This window comes from Catharus ustulatus, chromosome 2, assembly GCF_009819885.2.
Source record: "Catharus ustulatus isolate bCatUst1 chromosome 2, bCatUst1.pri.v2, whole genome shotgun sequence".
Lineage (NCBI taxonomy): Eukaryota > Metazoa > Chordata > Aves > Passeriformes > Turdidae > Catharus > Catharus ustulatus.
In genome coordinates this window covers 33,228,343-33,252,387 of record NC_046222.1, presented here as the reverse complement: position 1 = coordinate 33,252,387, position 24,045 = coordinate 33,228,343, and the positions used below count along the sequence as shown (strand labels likewise).

The 24,045-nt window shown below is 40.1% G+C and overlaps 1 protein-coding gene across 12 annotated transcripts in view; it reads left to right on the top strand.

The window, feature by feature from the left end:
• TENM4 (teneurin transmembrane protein 4) overlaps nucleotides 1-24,045 on the top strand; it is a 634,039-nt gene that overhangs the window by 483,491 nt on the left and 126,503 nt on the right. For 9 of the 12 annotated variants that reach the window (XM_042779057.1, XM_042779056.1, XM_042779058.1 and 6 more), the window contains 3 exons: nucleotides 246-446; nucleotides 17,321-17,506; nucleotides 23,861-23,887. In XM_042779057.1, the coding sequence (XP_042634991.1) occupies nucleotides 246-446; nucleotides 17,321-17,506; nucleotides 23,861-23,887 (414 nt within the window). The remainder of the gene's footprint in view (nucleotides 1-245; nucleotides 447-17,320; nucleotides 17,507-23,860; nucleotides 23,888-24,045) is intronic. The other 3 variants (XM_033052858.1, XM_033052867.1, XM_033052869.2) reach the window with 1 other exon arrangement.

Below are 24,045 nucleotides of genomic sequence, written 5' to 3'. Positions count from 1 at the left end.
TGCATAAAAGAATGAATTTCATCACTGGATTTTTCTCTGTTTTTACGTAGGTGTTTTAGGTCTCACTGCCTTTTAGGGCCACTGACTTCTTGCATAAAGCATCTGTTTTGTTCACAGCAGGGCTTTTTTGGTTGAAACCTTGAGATACCGTGTAAATATGTTTGTGTAGACAGCAGTCTGATAGCTTTTTTCCTGAAATTCCCATTTGCTTTCCCTGTCTGCTTCCTCTTCTTTCTCACATGTAGTGGACTGCATGGATCCTACCTGCTCAGGGCGAGGCGTGTGCGTCCGAGGAGAATGTCACTGTTCGGTTGGATGGGGAGGAACAAATTGTGAGACCCCAAGAGCCACTTGTCTGGATCAGTGCTCTGGCCATGGGACCTTCCTCCCAGATACTGGACTCTGCAGCTGTGATCCCAACTGGACTGGCCATGACTGCTCAATCGGTAACATCAGCACTGACTTTCTGTTGGTCTTCTTTTAAACTTTGTGAAATACTCAGACTTAGATCTGCAAAAAAAAGTGCTACACATGTATTCCAGTGAAGCACATATAGGGCATGGCTGGAAGGAGAAATTCCATTGCTGAACTTCATAAATAATTCTGCTACCATTTCTGAGCATAGAGGAATATCATAAATAACTCCATTAAAGCCACCTAGGCTTGCTATTGTTCATTATATGGCTGTAAATGTAATTGATGGTCTACATATAACTTCTTGTTTTGGGGATAGTTCTTGATGAACCCCAGTAGCCACTAAAGGGTCTGTTTTGATTTTTAGGAGATGACTAAATAATCTTTAGTGGCTGTAAACAAGAAGGAAGATTTGGTAATCTGTCAGATCTCCTTTCCTTTCTGAATTCAAAGCTTGTGCTTTTCTAGGCTAGAGGAAGATGAGTGCCTCATGAGGTTCATATTAAAAGACTGTCCTCTACCAACTGAAAAATAGGTTTACTGAGTAAAAGTATTTATTAGTACAAGCAGCTACCAAGAAGACACCTTTTTATGGGCAGTTTTGTCTAGAGGTTTGGAACAGTGACCTTCATTCCTCCTCTGAATGGGCATCCTCCTGCTCAAAATCTGCATCAAGTATGTGAATTGAAGGCTAAGGAAAAACTGTTCAGGACCCTTTTCTTCCAAATTCAATTAGCACTTAGAAACCACACTGAGAAATAGTGGAATACATTTAATAGTCAGAATGTATGGAACATCAGTCCTTTGGCTTTTGTCCTGTATTGTGTGCTCACAAAAAAAGAGACCCTAGCAATAACAGTTCCTATACCTTACACAAGTGGAGTGGAACTAGGCCAGAAATCCAGGGCAACTCAGTACTGGCAGTGAAATGAAAGGAATTTTCAGCAAAGCAACCCAAAAAAAAAAAAAAAAGCTTTTAGGAGAGCGGATATAGTAACAAAATTATCTAAACAACATTTTCACTGAGGAATTGCTATCATGAGTAAAGAAAATCAGGTTAACCATTTGCAAGTATTTTAAGAGAGTAATTTTCAAGGATGAGGCAAACTGAATAAACTGGTGCAAAGAACATAAGAAAACCCTTTTGACAATCATCATTTATGCTGGATGTTAGAAGCTTGTCGTAAAGCAAAAATTGACTGGACTGAGGAATAAGCAGAAGAGGAGGCCTACTTGCCTGGGGCTGAAACTAGGTTGATCAAAACTTTTGCAGATGGAGGTAGGAAAGTTATCATGCATTGAAGGGAAGATGAATTTGATGCCAGGCTTTTCCTTTCCCCATATTAACATCTTCAATTCCATACTCTGTGGGTTTATTTTTAAAACCACCACAAGGGGAAAGGTAGTCATGAATTTGTAGTTTGTAACATAGTTCATAATTGAGCCATTATTCTATGTTTATACAGACGTTTGGGGATTGCAGGGATGGATTTGGAAAAATGTTTATTTCTATGTGCAAACAGAACTCACTTTCCCTTTGTTAACCTGCAGGGTCATGTACAGGTGATTTATAAGCTTTCCTTATACTGCTTTTATAAATCCATCTAGTGCAAACTTTCTTTGGCAGCATGAAGTTATTTGAGACAAACTTGAGCATCATTCCAAGACCTTTTTCCTCACTGAGCTGCTTGTAACATTCGGGTTATTGTGCCTCACAGCTAAAATCACAGCTAAGGTGATTTGTAAACTTCCATTTCTAGCCCAGACCTTTCCACTGAATTGATGACTTGATTTGAAAGACAGATTTACTCACAGGATATGTGGTACTTTTCTCGCATCATTAAAATAGAGTGAAGAGGCATGCTGTAGCATGTAATAACACACTGCCCAACCCACTGGGGTGGAGGTTCTGTAGAAAGGTCTAAAAGGGACAGATTTTTATTATCCTATAAAACAGAACCAAACAGAACGGAAGAATTACTAAGGGAAAGAACTAAGTACTTTCAGAAATCACCCTCAGCTCAGCAAAGCAGGTAGGACTGTGGTCAGTCCCAATGAAATCTGTAGAACTGTGCCCACGTGGATTTGTGCCAAGGACTGCCAGCCCCTTTCGTAAACCAAGTAGAGAGGCATCCCCTAGAAACAGTATAATTATCTGAAAACCCAGAATATGAGCAGGCACAGTGGATTTTCCAGCTCCTACCACCTTGAAGTTAAGAACAGTTTGTGTCTACAGTGCTGTATGCTGTATTCATGTAGGTTATCAGGCCTTAGAGAAGCAGGAGCTGAAGTCTGTGGATTGCTATACATAGAAAGTAAAGCTAGAGCCCCTTTGAACCTTCGACTGCATCTTTCAGCTAAGTAGGTTGATTTTACCTGTCTTTAGTGGTGATCTTAGAGAACACAGATTACTGGGTAAAACCCTCACTTTTCACAAAGAGATTTCTGTTTCCTGTTTATATTATCTTTTTTCACTCCACTTAACCTTCATAGACAAGCTGTGCCAGTGCAATCTCTTGTGAGAGATTTCCATTCTGAACTGCATTGTAGGAAGAAGTAGTTATATGTTTTGGGGATTTTTTGCTTTCTATGTCTGCCCGCTGCCAAGATACGCTGAGACAGGCCTGCTGCTCAGAACTGTCACTCAGGAAAAATGCTTCTCAAACATAGTCCACCCTATTGTGCAAGGGACAGTTTTGTAGGATCACTTCTCCCTCAATATACAGTTTTTTGGCCAATTCCCAAATACTAGAGAGAGTATCTTAGAGAATGGTACAGAAATAATTGCAGAGATAACTTGTACTGGGCAATAAAAGTAGTATTTTGATTTCTTCATGGGATAATTAAATCACTTCCCTTTTGCATCTTAGTACTGTGGCACAAGAAAATTCAAAAAACTTTATAACCCGGTCCAGCTAAAATGTCCAAGGCAATGCTTGATACAAGAAATGTAATTAAGGAATTAATGATCCTAATCCCATTCTTCCAGTCTACTATCACAGATCCTCTGTATCCCAGGCTTTTGGGGGCTGTCTCCTTTCACCTCTTATGACCCCTATCTGGAAACTAATGCAACCATTATGGGGCAGGTCTCTTAACCTCTTATTGTCTGAGTGTAGTGGGAAGTAGGAAATGGCCTGTGCTGCAGTGTGAAACAGAACTCACTATGTGATATAGTTTCATTCCTGACCTATTTAGACTGGGCCAACTATTTCTGGCTAATCAAGAAGCAGCACACGACATACCATAAGACATGTTTGCTGACTGCAGTGAAATGAATATGTGAGTCATGTCATCTGCACTGGGGGAATGCACCATTTACCAGAGGGATCTCACTGATGCATCAGTATAATCCCAGGCCCATCAAAACAGTATTAGGCTTGGATGCAAAATCATTATTAAAGGAATTAAGTTATCTGGTGTTGTCCTTCACTCACCTCAAATTTAAATCAGTGATTTTCACACTGTTTTGTCTTTGGCATTTGACATCTTCACTTGCACATTATTCATTCAAATCATTGCAAAGTTGAATATACAAAACAACAATAGAAATTATGTTCTCTGTGTCTTAAGTGTACTGACTTTTTCTGGGCAGTTGACAGTGGTTGTAGATTGACCTGCATGCAGATAAGGATTCCTTCTCCATCACTCATTTGTAATGACTCATGCAGTTTATGCACAGTTGACATCCAGGCAGTACTTCAGACCCTTAAAATACACAGGAGAAAAGAAGTAACAGGAATAGTACTTTGTATGTGGTAGTCCTAAATTGCCAGTGGAGATATAAAATCATAGGCTGTACATTTAACAATAAGAGTTAGAAACTGGAGGCTGGGGCTCAGTAAAGAAGGAAGAAGTTATGATATTTTACATCACATTTTGAAAATACTTAGAGAGCATGCCTAGCCAGAGACTAAGGCTGAGCTTGCATGTCCATATCTCATGAAATCCAGTACTTTGGTCCTATTATAGCTCCTCTCATGACTTCTGCTCCTAACATGGTTTTCTGAGGATATGGTATTTGATGTTATGATTGCCCTTTTGTCCCTACTGTGGCAGGGATGAAATATTGCTTTGTTACTGACACACTTTCTTATGAAGGTCTACAATCACAAAAATATTTAGGCATTTAAAATTTGCCTTAAGCAAATGCAGATTATCAAGCTTTGCTACAGGGCTGTGGAGAACTACATATGGCGAGTAGTCCTAGATAAACCTTGCCTCCCAGCACAGTAGGGAAGTAGTGTGGGTAGACACAGAGTAGCAGACCAGGTATTTACCCACCTTCCATGACTTTACTTACTTTCAGTAGGTTGAGAATTGGATTTAAAATAAAACTAGCACGGTGTGTGAATCCATGCCTCTGGTTGCAGGGAAGCCATATTCTTACAAATTTTCGCACAGTGAGTTGAAGTCAATGGAAAAACTACTATTTACTCTGCAGGAGTATGGATCAGTTGAAGGCTATTCACAAATAATGATTATATTTAAGAGCCTGCATCTGTTAATGGTAACAACTGAAATTTTTAGCATCAATTTAGTTGTATAAATTAACAATGGTGAAAGTCTTTCAGGTAGCACACAACAGAGTTACCCACCACAAAGTTGGTACAATTCATTGAAACAGGCACCTTTTCTCTATTCCGGTTAATAGATAAAGAGACCATGAAGAATGAACTTTAAAGAGTTAAGCTGAAGTAAATGCACCTTTACATTGCAATGTCTTTTTTTCAACAGGAGTAGTGTAGGAGACTATTCTGTGACACATGGTCACAGAAGCAATGCTCATACATTTTATCAGACAATGTTATATCCCATTGTTCAAACAGCACCAGGGCTAACACAACATGTGTGATAAAATATGATTTCCTTGGGCTTACTGGTGTCAACTTTTGAAAACAAAATCTCATGTTAATTTCATGCCATGCTCAAGGCCACCAAAATAAAAAGGATGATTAACAGATGCAGACATTTAATCAAAATAATAAGGATGGATAAAAATCCATCCTTAGAAAATGTTCATATAGGTCTTCCTTTAAACAGTCATGTTCTTCAGGGATAAAAATGTCACTGTAAAAGATGGATGTAACATCAGCTCTGACATGATACAGGCTTGTACCATACTTTAGACCAAGACCTCTTTTAATGCCTAAGAAGTTGCTAATTTGTCATTTTCTTAGCTTTGAAACACGTGAGGAAGAACAAAAGAAGTAAACATCAGGATGCAATACCTGAAATTGATAAATATCTTCATCATTTAAGAAAAAGTCAACAGGCAAAGCTATGTGATCAAAAGCCATCTTGAATTATCTTCCTTCAGCTTGTAACTTGTTCATCTCACTACCATGGCAGAGCTGTGAGAAACATTAGTCTGGGGCAATTGAAACTTTGGTAGCATAGTGTCTTCAAAGCTAATCTTCAGAAGATACCATCAAAATCTGTTCTGGCTCAATACCTAAATTGCAGACTCATCCCTGAAAGCCTTACTTTGGTCCTTTAATGGTCGTTGAAAGCCAGGAAATGTTTTGTACCAGCAGGAATTTCATCTTCTGCCTTGCAGACGCAAAACATGCTGATTTCTCAACTTGTGATCTTCATTTTGTATAGAGAGAAGTAACTTTTCTCTCTAAGGGAAAAGTATGTGCAGCCCGGTGCACACACAAGGCTCTCACAGGCTCTGCCTGGCAGATATGTGCTTTGTGGATTGTGAAGAAATTAGAGAATCTAGAGAATCAACAGTGTTAATAAGAATTATCATTGTGAAAGACATGATGTTTTTTATGTAGTTGAGTTTGTGAGTACAGCTTTTAGACTACCCATTGCCAAGATGAACTTAGCCTTTAAAGTCTTCAAATCTTTTTATTAAAAATGCAATAAAAGACTAAAATCTACCTTTGAAATAAGAGTATTCAGAGAGGCTTTCATTTGAATATCCTTTCACTCCCTTTCCTTTTGTTTGTTAAAAATGTATATAAGGAGACCCTGATGTGGTGGAAAAAACAATAATAGTTGCAGTTATTTTTGTGGCAAGTCCAATTCTTCAAAAGTCCAAGTATCTTTGTGCTGAGCAGATGAAAGGGACATGATAAAGGGAGGGAGAGAACTCCCACCAAGATAGAAAATTTAACTTACCTTTCAAATATGGATTCCTACTTTAATAGCTGAGATACTGTTTTAGGACATTCCCCTAGCCAACCAGAGATGTATCAAATTTCTGTCAGTTCTGGGATGTGTTTAGCATCTTACTTTTAACAGCTTCTCTGCAGCAGTCCATGCAGTCTTGGTCAGACACAATGACAAAGGGAAGATTGAAGGAACTGAAAACTTGTGTTCTAGCTGTCATTTCAGACTTGGCCAAAAGCAGTGGAAGCAATGATATCATCAGTCTGTCTCTGACCATTAGATCACAAAGCATGTGGTCCGATTAGGTCATGTCTCAGGCTGAGAATAGTGTGTGTCCAGTCATGTAACAAGGAGTCTCTGGTTCTCATTGACCTTAGGCATTCTATGATGAGCAAAGCTTCTCTCTCATGCCAGCAGTAATAAGTGAAAATTTATGGACCACTACAATGGGCAGTGGCAAGACTATTCCATCCCCTGTTTGTTTCCTACAATGTTTAGGGCTAATTCCCAGCATGCCAGTTTCAGTTCAGCATTCTTCCCTATCTCCAAATGTGACCTCAGCAGTCACACCATGAGCTCAAAAGTTCTTTTTGTTTGGATCAATTATGCTTTTTGTTGCAGAGTTTTCTGACTAAAGCAGAAGTGTTGTACTGGAGTTAGTTTGAAAAATTTCACACCACCACAAGATACTAAATTCCATGTTTAAAAGAGAATACTGTTAAAATATCATGTTTACAGGATGACTGAGCAATTGGCATTTTTGCTTGTATCAATGAAAACTTACCATTTGTATCACTATGTCTCAGATGACCAAATTTTTGGCTTCTTCTCTGACTTTGCCTGTGAAAGGAAGAGCCTCTTAATTTTTGAATCTAGACCTCTGCTGCTGGCTATTCCTACTTTTAACCAGGATACTGCTGCAATATCAGCAGGGCGGATACTTGCGTGGAGTCAGTCTCTGCCATGATCTACCTTGGTCATGCTGGATAACGCCACTCATGGCTCAGCAAGGATGGCTGTAGGTTCCATGTCATGGCTTCTCCCTTGGCATTCAGTCAATTCCATGCTGCTGTAGGTAGATACTTCCTGTAACTGTGAACTTACGCTCCAGCCCAGTTGGAGCTCATCACAGTCAGAGTTCCTGCAAAGGTTTATTGGGTGTTTTCAGCTTCATCAAATCACATTTGAGACATTGAACTAGGTTGCCCAGAGAAGCTGTGGGTGCCTCATCCCTAAAGGTATTCAAGGTGTTTAGATGGAGCTTTGAGCAACCTCTTCTGTTGGAAGGTGTCCCTCCCTATGGCAGGGGGAGTAGAATGAGCTGGCCTTTTATGTCCCTTCCCACCCAAACCATTCTGTGATTCTATGTATCATTCTAAGTTAGAATGTCCAAGGTTAGGTAATAAGGAAAATAGTCTCTGAATCCCTAAAACAGAATAACATCAAAACTAAGCAAGAAAAAGACAATATAAAACCAATTATTGTCATAGAGGCCAGAAATCCATGATCTATTAAGCTGTCTGAAGTGGATACAGTGAAAGGAGTATATTCTGTCTGCGCCCTTCCAAATTACAAAGATGTTCGTACTCTAAAAACTATCATCACAATTAGCACTAATGGGCACTTTCTAATGATGTTACACAAAAGTTTGAAAGCGCTTTGGAGAGAGCTCTGCTTCTTTTCAGTAAAAGTGGTCCTTTCAGATCAGTATTGAGGCATATGGGCAGCATAGCAGACAAAAACCTTCTGGAACAGCTACAGCTGCATCCCGTTTGTGTGGATAGACAGGCATCTAACTTCTGGATATGTCAGCCCTGCATGTTTCATATGTGTTCTGTGTCTCCTTTTGAAGAATATGAATAACAATAAAACTTCTAAGTTCTCTGTCAAAATGCTGTCTGAAGAAAAAGGAACCCATATTGGGACTGAGCTCTGAGTGAAGGAATCCCAAGCACATCTAGCTTGTGATCACTTCAGCACACACATTTGTAAATGATCTGTTGAATTTATTTTAGAAAAAAACAAAATGTACAGAATTGGAAAATGCTTTTCTGCTGTCAAATTACCTCTTCCTTTGGACAGAGAGGAAATTAAAATTAGCTCAAGAAGAATCCTTCTTAGGATCTTCGTTTAATATATTAGGACTTGTTTCTTTTCTGGGAAGTTTTAACATATCCCAGAAAGCATAGAGATTCAATTAAGCATCAAAGAGAAAAATACAGTCCTGCACTTTGGGATATTTATTTTTATTCAACAGATCTCAGCTCCAAGACTAAAGCCTGACAATACCTGACATTCCATGTCCTGCTATCCACCAACAAAACACAGTTTAAAGTAGAGTTCATAATAATAAATAAATGGAAGGTTGACATGAGTATGAAAGTAAATCACAGCCATAGACAAGATGCTTTAGACACAACATGATGGTCAGTCCTTAGCATTTAAGGCAAGGATGACAACGGAGTATAAATATTGTAGAAACTAGAAGCTGATAAAAAGAACCACAACAGTTTAATGGAATTTCATCGCACGAGATTACGACATTCCGACAGGAACTGGAAGACCTTAATACAAATATGAACCAGGCTGAAATTGCACTTTGAAGTGAGATAGTTTTTAAAAGAAGTCCCAGCTGCACCAGTGTACATTGTGCTTCTGTTCTCACTGTTACTGGCAAGAATTCCCAAGAATCCCATTGTGCTCAGTCCTGCATGCTGATAGAGTTAGAGGCTTAGTCTTGGAGGACAGACATACATCCGTTTAAGTACCTTACTATACCAAACCCCTTCATTACTCATTTTGGAGATGGAGAGTGGTTCCAGGACAGTTACAGACACATTTCCTGGATCTGGTGAGGAGCTGCTCTGTGGACTATTTATTCATCTCCAAATTAGGCATCTCAGAGGCACCCCAGTTGCTGTTTTGGATCTCCAGAGAGAAAACGAGACCTAGAAGGGGATTTGTAGAAGTCTTTCACTTAAACACAAAGCTGTTTATGCCAGCAAAGAACTAAATAGCAGGAGAAAACTGGGGAAAAAAACTGAAGTGGGGTTAATCTTTTGTGTCTAGTTGAGGGCCAGAGATGGGTCCTTTCTTTTATTAGGGGTTTTCCACCAACTCTTCTCCTACATACAGCTCAACCAACTTAGAGTGAAAACTCTATCCTCTTCTGTTCTGGATGTGTTTTTATACCTCCTTTATGCATACCCTGTCTTTACTGCAAGTGCAGAGTTGCAGAGTTATCCCTCCTGCACATGTGTTGAAGATCTGTACTCAGTCCTCTTGCTGCAGAGCTGGCAAGAATCAACATCACTCTGTAGTGGAGGATATGCATTCCCCAGTGAGGCATTCCAGCATGCTCCTCAGGGCTTCGTGTTCAGGAGGTGAAAATTCAGGTGTCCAAGTCACATTTCAAAGCCATTGCTGAAGGTCAGTGTTCTTCCTGATGAGGGTGATAGTAAAGTTGGTGGATTCATTTTCAGTCTCTAGGGAGCATCTTTTAATCTTGATTTCCTCATCCATGGAAAGAAAATAAATAGCTGTTACATTTCAGTTATATTCACTTTACTGAACTGTGTAAAACACACTGAGGCCCTTGAGCGGAGGGGAGAGTCATCTCCAAACCAAAAGTTTAATTGCGCTCATAAAAGGACAGGTTTTATATTTATAGACATAAATTATTATTATTATTTCTACATTAGTAATATTTACATATTTGATGCATGCTTTAAAAATAGATAAACAGATTATTTGTTTAAAGGCATTAAATTATGCAGACATTGCTTTCAGTACATGGTCTCTGAAGGTAAAAATACATCCTTCAATTAATGACATGGACAGAGCTTACACAATCATTCCCTGCTCACTACCAAACCAGGATTGGTTTTCAGAGGATTTCAAGCTACAGATCTGCTACTGGCAGTGTCAGAAAATCCACACTTCTTCTTTGCTCCCTAGTTTGATCCTTTCCTTATAACATTTGTAAAAATGATGGTTTTAAAAGCTAATATACTTTTATGTCTTCTTCAGTAGCAGCACAGGAGTTCATGTCACTGCAAAATTATCAAATCACAGGAATGAAAGTTTCATAACACTGAAAAATGTGTTTTGTTATGAAGAATGTCTTTAGTACTCACTGCTATCTAAATCATGCTGATCACAACACTTTCTAGTTTTTTCATCTGTATTTTTATATTTTCTGCTTTTCCCCATTAATCACCTTCTAAAGCAGGTGAAAACCAAACTCACCCTTTTAGCTCCATGCAGTGCTGTGCTTTTCTGGAAAAAAAATCTGTTTCAGGCTGGAAATGGCCTCAAATGAGCCAATTTGAAATGGAAAAATCCCAGTAAAGGCAGATTTTTAATTATTAAATTTTCTATTAATATACTGAAGGTCAGTGGAACTGACCCAGTTTTCAGGAAGCTCTGAGCAATTTCACCTGATCGTATATTTTAGCACTAAATCCATATTTATTAAAGGATTTAGCAGACAGGTCAGAAGCAGCTAAATCTCTGATTCTGCATCACATGAATGCTAAAGAAAAATCTTCATCTGCATTCCTCTTCTCTAAGCTGGAAAGCTTTAAACTGTTGTCAAGTCAATATGTGGGGGGGATAGGGGTTAACATGTAAAAATGGATTTGCTAGAAACGCAGCACAAATTAACATCATTATCCTTTTTCCAAATCCAGTTTTTAATGTGATGTGAAAATAATACGAAATTCTGAATGATGCCATTTTCTGTGTTGGAGGCTCCTGTGTCTCTTCCATCAATTAAAAAGAACCATGAACAAAGCACTGCACTGGTGGGTTAGTGTTTGATAGGTTTCTTTTCCTGCTTTTCTTCTGAAATATCAAAGGCAACATAGCAGACTTTTTGTTTTTTCGTTCTTAAGGGGGCAGATGTATGTCACTTTTTAGTAGCATATGCAAAAAAAAAAAGAGATGCAGGTACAAGTTTTTATTTGTATGAGTAATTGCTCTAGTATTCTACCTTCTGAAGTGCTGTTAATGGACTGTGACCTCATTATACCTGGTGCAGTGCAAATGCAGAACAAAAAGGATAATCTTGGCCTCAGATAGTTGAGATTCTAAATATTTAAGTGAACAACAACACAGAGAGACCTGCTGATGGAGACAGAATAAAATTACATTACAGTTTTCATCAACACATTGTGGAGAAGTTAAGGCACATCAGCATCCACTATCAAGATTTGGAGTAGGATTCAAGCTGGATTAGGATTTTCAAAAGAACCTTGAGGAATTCTGAGGCTATTATAACAGACCAGAGGGAAGTCTCTCCCCCAGTCATGAGGAGATAATGAGGGGGGGGAAAAAAAAAAGAAAAAACATTTGTCTAAAATATAACCAGCAAGCAGTTGAGTATGGGCTCATAGAATCACAGAATGGTTTGAGTTGGAAGGGACGTCAAAGGTCAGTTAGTTCTCACCCCACTGCCATGGGCAGAGACACCTTCCACTAGACCAGGTTGCTCTGAGCCCCAGTAATGGGCTGGTTCCTGGTGGGGATGAGCAGTTGTAAACAGAGCAGGTCCTAGAACTGAAGATGAGTAATTTCTTTTTTAATTATTTGCATGAAAAAGAAGCAGAAGGGAATGGCATTATCCATTCCTAAGAATAATGTTGATGATGACCTATGACCTCTGGATGAACCAGTCCAAGCTCAACAATGCCTTGAGCACTGTCTACTCCAGAAATTCTCCATGAAAGAGATTTCAAGTGAATCATCCTCTGTAACTATCTAACCACAGAGGACTATTAGGCTCAATTCAGTTCTTGAGGTAAGACTGACATAACATGAGGTGAGATTCAGGCAATGCAAGGCACCACTCCAAGACAATAAAGTGACAAACCCCAGATGGGAACATTCATACAAACTTGATTCCTTAGAAAAAAGTCTTCATCCATTAATCAGTTACCATCCATCAGTGCCCTCTGGTAAGCACAAACATCAGGGAACAAAATACAGGGTAATACTCAAAGTCCAGGTGTTTTTCATAGAGGTGCCTGGCTAGATTGTACTTTTTGAGGACATTAAACTTCATATTTGCTCTTAGAATTGGGCACCGGATTTCCTTAGAGGATCTCCTCTCTTCAAGGAACTCCAAGAAATGGCTTTGAGAGCTGCCCTGTGAGATGAGGTAAAACACAGTGCACCTCTAGGAAAGGATAAGGAGTGGCTAAGCTGTTCATACAAACACTGGATGAAATTAAAGATGAAAGGAAATATTTAGTCACCTTTTGGGAACAGCTGGTGTGAAAATATTTAACAGGCAGGTCTTTTATGCACAGGCAGAGTGTTCTAAGCTTAAATAGGCAGGAGCAATATAGTGCAGCTGGCCAATGTGTGAATACTATAATAGGAGAATTAAAAGCTTTCCTTCTCATTTGCTCAGGCAACTCAGATGGTAGCTAATCATGTCCTCTAATTTTAACAACAGAATTGGGAAATGTACCAAAAAATGCAGCTTGTAGTAAGAACAGAGGTGACAAATTCTGTCCCTGGGACTGAATGACAAAGAAACGATTCACCTGCCTTTTTCTGTAGAACAGCCTTAGCTGTCTTATTCTGTCCAAAAAGACATGTATTTAAGTGGAAACTTAATCTGAAATCCATTTTGATAATTTCTTTGAGTGCCACCAGAAAAGTAAAAGCTGCTCTGACTATCTAATCACCCATTAGAAACCTGTGAGCATTTAAGAGGGCTGTGTTGTAAAGGACCAGGGCACGTAGCAGTTTGTGTGTTGTAAGGCTATTTAAATTGTAGGATACCCATCTATCTTTAAACTGGCAGCTAAATGGAAGATTTAGTTTTGAGAGTTCCTGGCTCCTGGTTCCCTGTCAGAAATAATTAAACTACATTTTAGGGAGACTGTCGTAAGCAGTTTGCTTCTTGCTCTTGGGGCCTGGGAATCCAAATCACCTTATATATCCATTATGTATGAATTATACATTCATAACCTGGAACCTGCATGCTTTTGTGTGCATGGGTTGTAGGAAATGAAACCCAAAATGTTCCCAGCATTCCTGTTCTGGGTTAACCTGAGATCTGTTTGTTTATACCATGCAGTGCATATCCCTGGCCCACGTGGGCAAGACTGTTCCTTGGTGGCATGTTGTCTGAGAAATAATTCAGTCAAGATGTAAACGTACCAGGGAGTTTTCCATCCTTTTTCATAGGAGTGACTGGACAGAGCTCTCCTTTTCAGAACGTGATTTTTTTTTCTCTCTTCACCATTTTTGAATGCACTCCATTGTCCTAGTTTAACAACTTTAAATAACTCCAGGAATGCTTCTGACTGTCACTATTCCTATTATCTCTGGGGTTTTTTCCTCTGATACCAATCTGTAGACATCTGACATTTCTATCTTACCTACAGGACACAAGACTGCGTATTGTCATGCGCTGTCTCAGAGTTCACATTTCCCTGTGGATCCATTACGTCTTTATGCCTTGGTTGCTTTATCTGAAAGGTGTTGCACCTGAGTCAGGGGAACCCTTGGTTCCATACAGGTTTGGGGATGTGGGATTAAGAGCAGACCTGAGGAGAATGACTTGGGAGTGGATGAAAAGCTGGACATGACCTGGCAATGTGCTCCCAAAGCCCAGAAAAGTCAGTTGTGCCCTTGGCTGCATCCGAAGCAGTGTGGCCAGCAGGGTGAGGGAGGGGATTCTACCCCTCCAGTCTTGTGAGACCCCACCTGGAGTGCTGCATCCAGCTCTGGGACCCAGCTGTGGGCAACTCCAAAACAAGAAGGATGTGGACCTGTTTGAGACAGTCTAGAGGAAGCACAAAGATGATCAGAGGACTGGGGCACTTTTGCTGTGGGGACAGACTGAGACATTTAGGGTTGTTCAGCCTGGGGGACAGAAGGCTCTGGGGAGACTTTATTATGACCTTTTCACTACTTAAAAGGGACTTACAAGAAAGATGGGGACAGACATTTTAATAGAACTTGTAGTGATAAGATGAGGGATAATTGTTTTAAACAAAAAGAGGGTAGATTTAGATTAACAAATTTTTTTACAAATAGGGAGAACAGGATATAATGAATGTGTGAAGTGACCAAGCTGGCATCCCCTGGATTGTTTGGTAAACTGGGAGCAAGAAAAATTGCATCTTATTTGACATTCTGAGATCAAAGTTAAATGCTTATGAATAAAGAATGTAAACTAATAACCGGAGAAGAGATTGAAGTTGAACTAGAGTAGTCCTGTGATAAAAACATTCTGGAAAGCACCAGAGGCTGCAACAATAATTTTTGGAGTTCGGGCTTAAATACCTGTACTCTCAGACTTTCTCAAGGTATTTCTTCTCAGCTTACTGAAATTTTAGCAGCATAAATCTAGCTTTTGAATTTTTATCTGCTGTTTCCTTTATGCTCCCCAGACTTTCAGACTTTTTTAGTGCATCTTTACTACTATATTAACCAACTTGCAGGTCCTGTATGTTCATCATCACCCTGACCAGCCCACACTCCCTTGCGGTGCTGTCTGGCAGTTGGGAAAAAAGGTAGAAAGCACATATCTGGGCTCCAGCCCTTCAACAAGTCAGTGATTGCCCATCCCTTAAGCTCTTATCGGATACTGTAGTATGATATTACCTCCCATGCAGCTAGGAGCTGTGAAAATCTGTGTCTTGATGCCAGATGCAAAGTAAAAACTTCTGACTGCAACTCAAGCCCTTCCCCAGCCATGCCTTTGTTGTTTGATAGTGTAATTTCTACTTACTTCCACTAAACCCTTCATTAGATTCTGTTACATCTCAACAGCAAGTGATGTGTGCTCGTGCTCTGTTTAAGTACCCAAGATACCCAAATACTTTTGCAAGTTTGATTCTAAATGATACAGACAAGTTCCGGAGTGTCTTAAACCCATTTGAATTCCACAGTTCTTTCACTAGGAGACTTAAGCATATAGGACTAAATGTTTGAGGGGGTTTGGAGACATCCATGATGCTGCAGTAAAAGGTGTTTTACTGGAACCTGGAAACTGTTCTATCATCCTGAGCTTTTTGGGAAGCAAGAACTAGATATTGTTGTCATGTCACATTTGAAAAATGAGGTATTTTTTAGACATGCAAGGCATTACTGTTGTTCCTATCATAAATTAATTACTGTTGTGCAAAGAACTCTCTTATCCTTTTTATCAGAAGTCCATCATGAGGGGCAGAAGACCTTGCAGCTCTCTGCTGTGGTGCACCATTTTCTTCCTGGAGCTGAAGTGGATGTTCCAGCCATATATCAGAAGCATAACAAAAGTTCTTGAACAGCCCAAGTGTCCTGTAAATGGAGTATTGATAAGCAAAATAATAAAAGCAACTTAAGTACAGCTGAATTTCAGTCAGGTGTGATATTAATGCAGGCTGAGTAGTTTTGAATATTTTATATGCAGCCAGTGACACAGAGAAAAAATGTGCACTGCAGAGTAACCCTGGTACCCCTTTCTGTGCTTCCAGCCCAGCCCTGCTCAGCATTTCTTCCGATCACATCTCCATGTCCCCAAAAATAACTGTGTCCTTACCCTGTAAAATCTATAAAATGGCTCAGTGAAGCAGAAGGCTTGAGGTCCAAAACATTTGGGAATTTAGAAGCACCAGACAGAAGTCAGAGAGAAGACCTCATAGGCTGAAATACTGTGAATTGCCTCTCCTTCAGTTGAGGAAGGGAGAGTGTAATCAGGGTTTATGAGAGATGGAAAGTAGCAGCCAAGTAATGAGTCTAGGGAAAAAATAGATTCATTTCATTTCATCTGCAGTGCTACACCACATTATTATTTGGGCTTTAGTTTTTTCCTTGAAATCAATCCTGTATAGTAATGACGGTAACAGGCACTTTAACACCTGATTCATGAGTATGTCCTCTCCACCAAGTTTCTGTTTTTCCAGACAAATACAGTGTAGATAAAAACATGTCTCCCAGATTCATGCCAAGGCTATGCCAGGTTTTAGACAAAAGTTTAGTGCTGGGCAAAAATATTATGCCTGTGTTCTCAGGCATACTAGGGCTCAGGAGATTTGGGAAAGCCATCATCCCTGAAAAGGCAAGGTCCTTTAGCTCTTTACTTTTTGAAGGTAAGTACCAAGATATCCGACTGTGGCTGTGCTTCCTTTAATTCTGGTAAGACTTAGGAACAAGCACCATCCTACCAGCTCCAGTGTATGTGGCTCAGAAAAGATACAGTTGTATCTGAATATCTGAGAGGGGATTTTAAATGGGGTGGCAGGAGAAGAGGGACATAGAAGATGTGCAGATTTATTAGAAATAGAAATATCCTTTCTTAATTTTAAAGAGGAAAGAAGAATTTTAATGAATCCTATCCCCAGAACCGTGGTTTAAGAAGTAATAAGCAGGCTTTGTCAGCACTTAATTTTAGCATCAGTAGTTTATCAGCACATTGTTTCCACACTTAACCGGATTTTAATTAAATGTGACTTCCGTTCTGCTTATTGGAAAAGCCTTCCCCTTCGGATTTGAGCATCACAAAAGCTTGAGGAGTGCAAGAGAATTAGAAAGCAAATAGGAGGATCAATCACAGCAGACCCTTGCAATCCATGTCCATCTCTTTTTTGTAATATACTTATTAGATTCTTATTGTCAGGAAGGATTAGTGTTATGAGCTCTAGGAATTCCTTTCATTGCCCTGTAAGGCGAGGTAGTGAAGTGTGTCTGCTTTTCTTAACAATAACACTCTGGATTTTCCCCCTCTCCCTTCTCTCTCTCCACCCATATCCCCTCCTCTGTGTTGTCTCCTCTCCCACAGAGATTTGTGCAGCGGACTGCGGAGGACATGGCATTTGTGTCGGAGGCACCTGCCGCTGCGAGGAGGGCTGGATGGGCACAGCCTGTGATCAGCGAGCGTGTCACCCACGCTGCAATGAGCACGGGACCTGCCGGGATGGCAAGTGTGAATGCAGCCCAGGCTGGAACGGAGAGCACTGCACTATTGGTAGGGAGAAAGAAAAACCGAGTCCTTTTCAGAGAATAATTGATGATCAGGGAGGAGAAAAGGCGCATGCTTAATTGAATTTGTGTGACCTAGTGTAGCATGAGCACCTTTGTTCTTGGATTTCAAATTCTGACATCATACATTTTCATGTGGGAACAAGACAAAATGTCCTTTCATTTGTTGGTGACATGGCTATATATATTTTTTATTATCAGACATGAAGTACACCTGTGTGGTGTTTGACAAGACTTTAAATGTCAGCTGGAAGCTTTTTTTTAAAAACATCCCACTTTACCTCTCTTGAGAGGTCTTTCAGTGGCCTCCAAGACTCCTCTGTACTATGGTGACAGCATTTTTTAGAAACATGCATCTGATTTTAAGTTTTCTTTCCTTTTCTTTCCTACATTATTTGCACTGTCACTTTGCTTGCCAGTATAAAAGAAGAAACTGCAGTCAGATGATTTCTGGCTGGTATTTAACTCTGTCTTGCTTATCCCTTGTCTGTTCTGCTGTCTTTCTAGCCATTTCACTTCCCTCTCACTTTGTTTCTGTATTCCTCATGCACTGACACTACTCATGAGCTCTCTCTATCATGTCTCTTATTATTGATGTTATTATTAATAAGAAGTCAACAATATGCCTAAATCATGCAAAGAGGTTCAGTTCTCATATTAAGCAAATTGCAGCATCGTGAAGAACTGCCTTGGCTTCACCTTTTTCTTTCTCTCACTTACCTACTTAATGCATTTTCTGTTCTTCCTTCTTTCTGATTGTCATGCATTCAGCCTCTTCAGTTCCCCTTCCACATATGCTATACGCTATAAAGTCAGTAACCCTAAACTCTCCCGATACCTTTTATTGTATATTAATAGAAAACTAAATTAGTGAATCCAGTTCTGTTCTCAATAATGCCTGTGTGGACCTGAAAAAATTCAGTTGACTTTAGAAGACTTGTTCCAGAATTTAAATTCTCTTCCAGTCATTTTATTTTAATCAGCGTCTTTTAAAGACAAGAAAATTTACCTCTATATTACTATCATTATGTCATGATAACTAAAAATCATACTTCATCACGACTAACCACTAGCAATTCCTGGGCAAATATCAGCATAGTTACTGTGGGGATTAGCAGCTTAGTTATATGAGACATCACTTCCTTTGCCTGATCTCAGTATTTTAATTTCAGCATTAGGATAATGGTACAAACCATACCTGTGGCTCAATTCTACTTATCATTTATTTATGCTAATGTCACCCTATCACATTATGGCCTCCACATGTATCCCCCGAGTGAAAAATAGCTAGCTTTTAAAACTTCCTCTGTCTCATTATACATTGCATTCTGCTTTCTTGTTGATGTTCCTAACAGCTTTCATTTCTTTTCCTGGAAAGGAATTGAAAAACCCACCTTTCTTAAATACTTTAAAATGAAAAGAGAGCAGTCTTGTATTACTATAAATCCTCTGTTTCTATAATATTATTTTATAACCTTTTATTCAAGCAGTTTCATTTGGAAAGAAACACAGAAAGAGTTTAAAACAAAACAAAAAAAAAAAATTCAGCAAAAGGCCCCAAATCCAGGGGACAGTTTTATATGGAAGCTATTTATGCAGGGAAAAAAAACCTGATTCATCCCTTAAGTGCCATTTTATTAGTTCTGCAGTAAAACCAAAATGCCATTAGTTCAGTATATGATAATTCTCCACACAGCTGATATGCCTGGACTGTTTTCGAACAACAAGCTTTTATCTTTCATGGTAATTAAATTTATTTGTAGTATTCCTCACTCTATGTGTAAATGTTATCATGAGGAAGGCCAGCACTGCAATGCAGTCAGCATTGAGATTTTACTGGTGCACACTCTCATTTCATGTGCTGCTACCTTCCTGTTGCAGCTCTACCTTGGTTTAGGAATCATTTTTTGATACTTAGAGGTGCTGGAGCTGTTTCTTTTCACTTCCCCCCTCCTCATCTCCTTGCATGGTGATTTAGCAACAAATTTGTACATAGTCTCCTGCCTCTGAAGCTGTAAACACTATTTCCTACAGAATATTTCATTGATGAATGTGTAGAATGTAAAGGAGATTTGGCAAAGTTGTAAATACCCAAGAAAATTGAATGGCTTTAGCAAAAGTAATAAGCTAGTTATGTTGGCTCAAATGAAAGGACATTGACTTGGAATTACATTAAGTATGTGGAAAGCATTCCCCTTGTCCTTGTGTAATTTCCCTGCATGCCAAATTGTTCTGTTTGATGGTAATTCTGTATATGTCTATGTCATGGCCCAATTTGCTTTAGCACTGACGAACATAAAACCCCCTTGCTGAAGTGATGCTTTACCAGTATTGCCGTGTGTGCAGGTAACACGGTAGAAATGGATGATACCAGTAAGGGACACTTCTTCCATTTCCTGTTGAGCATGTGTAAGAGTAAGACATCCTTTTGTTTTGTTGGTCATAGGAGGCTCTTTCTTATGGTGTTCCAGGTACTCTGATCCTGGTGGATTAATTTTGGTTTCTCCTACAAAGAGTTGTGTCAATGAATGTACTATCTTGATTGCTCACATTCAGAGATTTCATTAGAGTAACTCCAGTTAATTCCCAACTAGGAAATTGATGCAGAAGCTTGCATTCATCATTCCAAATTCAGCAAACTTAGTGCGGGAGAGTAGAGCAGAAAATTGATTATCTAACTGCAGGAATCCTGAAACCCAGCAGAAGGGTTCAGTCAGTTTCTGAAAGGAGCAAAGCACACCATGACAACAGTGTCAGTGCCAGACTCCTGTGATGGGTTCTCCAGCATGTTCTAAATTCATCCCTAGTTAGAGACATTGCAGGAATTCAAGTTTCTTCTATTGTGGCCCAAACTATATCCAGGGAGCATGGTGGGTTTTAGGAGCATTGAATTTTAAGATGAAATAAACCCTCTTACTGTGAGCTCTGAAAGGCCAAATTACAGCTCAACTCTGTAGTAGGCTGCTCTAAGGGTTTGCCTCACAGGAAGCACCACAGAAAATTTCCCAGGTTTAATAAAGAATCATAGAATCACAGAATTGTTTAGTTCTTAAAGATCATCTAGTTCCAACCTTGCTGATATGGATTGGGAGCCTTTCACTTGACCAGACTGCTCCAAGCTCCATTCAGTGTTGTCTTGAACACTTCTAGGGATGAGGCATCCACAGTTTCTCTGGGCAACCTGTGCCAGTGCTTCACCACCCTTAAAGTAAAAAATTTCTTCCTAATACCCAGTCTGAACCTGTCCTTCAGCTTAAGGCTGTTCTCCCCTGTCCTTTGATTACAAGCCCTTGTGAAAACTCCCTCTCCAACTTGTATGATTCATACAAGTTATTTAGAAAAATAATAGCAGAGGGGGCTTCCCTACATGGTAGAGTCAGGATATTCAGTATCCTTTGAACAACCTGGACACAAGACCAAAGCCATTTCTGGAGGTTCAGCTGCTGCAGCTGAATACTCCAGAGTCACTGGAGACCTGAGGGACCAACAGCTAACTCTCCAAACACTCCACAGCCTACCTAGCAGGATTTCAAAGCACCTCAATGCCTAATCCCCACTGATCTCCGCAAAAGCTGCGTGTTTAACTCCTTTCAGAAATCTGGTCCTGGCACGCACGGGTGATGTATGCAGTAACAATGCCCAGACAGGCAGGCAGACAGACAGACAGGCAGACAGCCTTGCCAGCCCGGCTTCTGCTTACGGCGCCATCACTCTGGGGTTTGTTTTACATAGCAAGACTCTGATTTTTGAGAAATCTGCCCCTTTAAGTTTGCCTTTCATCAGTCTTCCTGCATAAATTATCACACATGTTCTGAATAGCTGAGGTTGTAATCAGTGCCTCTCCATTTCTGCTGGAGCAGTTGGAATCCAGACAAGGCACATTACAGGTGGATCCTGGTTTCTTTTCCCCAGCTTTCTAAGACATCTCAGTCCATGCATGGCCTAAGATGAAAATAAGCCTACCAGTGTCTGGGGAAGGTTCCTGCTATCTTGTAGATGTGGTGCTTAGGGACAGGGTTTAGTGGTGGATCTGGAAGTACTGGGTTAGTGGTTGCACTCGATGATCTCAGAGATCTTTTCCAACTTTAATGATTCTGTGATTCTACTCTCTGCCCAACAGTCAGTGCTCAAGTGCATCCACAGCAGAAACTGAGCTGCGTGTGACCCTCTGGCACTCACCCTGCCTGGATGAGATGAGTACCTTTGGGCAAGAGAAGACCATAGTTATAGCAGTCAGTGGAAAATATGCACTTGCTGCATTGTTTTGACATGATCTTTAAGCAATCTGAGGGTAATCTGACCTTAAATAGTTTGGCAGTATATTTGCCAGTAAATATTAAGCACAGATGAGCTTCAAAGACAGTGTTTTCCCTGACCCTGTAGCATAAACTTCTTATGCTGTACCTGGTTCAGGAATGGATGTTTACTTTCTCCTCTCCTTCACATTTGTGTGATCTCAGTTTAACTCCAGTGATTTCCCTGAGGCTCTGTCCACTTTACCTCATAAGAAAGATAAAGGGAAAAGAATATTTGGGAAGTGAAGAAGGAGAGCATAGTGGGAAACAAGTCCTTCTCAAGGACCTGCCTGCAGCATCTCTCACTTCTCTCCTCCTTCCCTCCCTCTCTGTGAGCCAAGAGAAATACTCCTTACTGTTCTCATTGTGTTTCAAACAAAGCAACCAAGTTAGTTCAGGCTGGTGAAATAAGGGGGCTTTCACACTGAGTGGAGCTCCTCCCATAGCAGTTCCAAAGTGGCTTGCAGGAGTAGGGTGGTAACATGTAACTGTGTGTAATGGTACCTTTTGGTGCAGAGGACACCTTAGAAAAGTAGCTTTTCTTCTGAACTCCTGCTTAATTTCGCAGGATATCTCACATGCCCACAGAGTTTCCAAAGGAGTTTCTGTTGAGAACAAGATGATATTTTAATGCCAGGAGTATAGCCTGTATGGTTTACAAAAAAATATTCCTGCTACTCCAATAGGAAGCCCCATTATTTTTCAAATTACAAGAAAACATTGATACATAACTGACACATGGTTGGCACTGGCAGCTGCCTTCACTGCCATCAGCTGCGCAGTGACTACTTAAGAGGTTGGGCTGCTGCGGATGTCAAAATCCGAGAGATACGTTCCTAGGCTTCAGCCACCATCCAAGCAGATGGTGATGCTGTGCTTCCTGCATCGCTCCTATCATATCAACGTGATTAATTCACCTCTTTGCCAAGGCTTATAATCCCCCATACTAGGTGAGCCTTCCCAGCCCTCTCCACTTATGGACAATAGCTCCTAGACAGATCCATTACATTCACAGGATGGAAAAATAATTCCTGCAAGGGCCATGACCTCCCAGGCAGACAGCCTGCTTGAATGAACCTGAAACCAAAACTTCTTCAAGAAGAACCAGGACACAACTGAGACAGAGACTGCAGGGACCAGGCAAGAGAACAAGGGAAATAATGTTTAAGTAGGTATTGAAATAAAGAAAAGCAAGACTCAGAGCCTCTCTTTTATTAATAAAGCCCAGCTGGTGTTAGGACAGAGAGTGCCGCCTGCTGGCAGGCACCAGGGCTCTCTGAGGCAGGGCGCCTTTGCCACCAGCCTTCTGCTTGACACCAGAAAATTCATAAGAAGGTGGTTTTCCAAATCAGTGTTCCATGGGAATTGGGTACATGACTGCTCCCATGACATCTATAACTTTTTTTTTTTGCTTTTTCTTTAGCCCTCCTTGAAATGAATATATTAATACCTGCCTACCTGGTAGAGATGCCATGAGGTTAATTTAATATTTGTAAAGTAATTTGATCTGGGACTAGAAAATGCTGCATAAATGCAGTATATTACCATTAGAAAGATCCAGTGAAAAGCCTCTACCAGTCTGGTAGGGTCACAGAACTGTGCCTTTTTGTGTGGAAAAATATAAGACAATCAGGTAAGGTGGAAGACTTTCAAATGTCTCTGCTTTCCTGATGAAATGCAAAACAGTCAGTTAAGTGGAGGGAGACTTGGAAATGAGCAGAGCATCATCCTGACATACATATATACACATACACATATATACCTATATATATAAACAAATAAATATATATATAGAACTTTCCTGTTTTTCTTCCTGATCTTAATGAGCAAAGATGACTGAATGCCTTAACAGCCTTCTCGAGCCATTTGACTGAGGAGCACTGTCCTCCACCCTTCTTCCTTTTTTCTCTCCTCATAATCAAGGTTTTTCTTTTTCATATCACAGCGAACTCTCCTTTGCCTTTCTAGCACCTGCACAGTCTCGTAGTAAGCCGCAATGCACTTATTCAATCCTACCTTAAATGTCCTGTCTTTTATCTCCCAAGCTCACTATCTGGATAAGGTAGTGAAAGGTATGCTCTTCCTTCCTATTTTTCCTATTGTCTTTGTGTTTCTTTTTAAAAAATGCACCGTGAACATGCTGTGTTGAGGTTGCATCTCTTCCTCATTGTCACCAGAGTGGTCCCTAATGTCTGGAAGGGTGAACTTTCCAGTCATTTAGGTAGGAAAT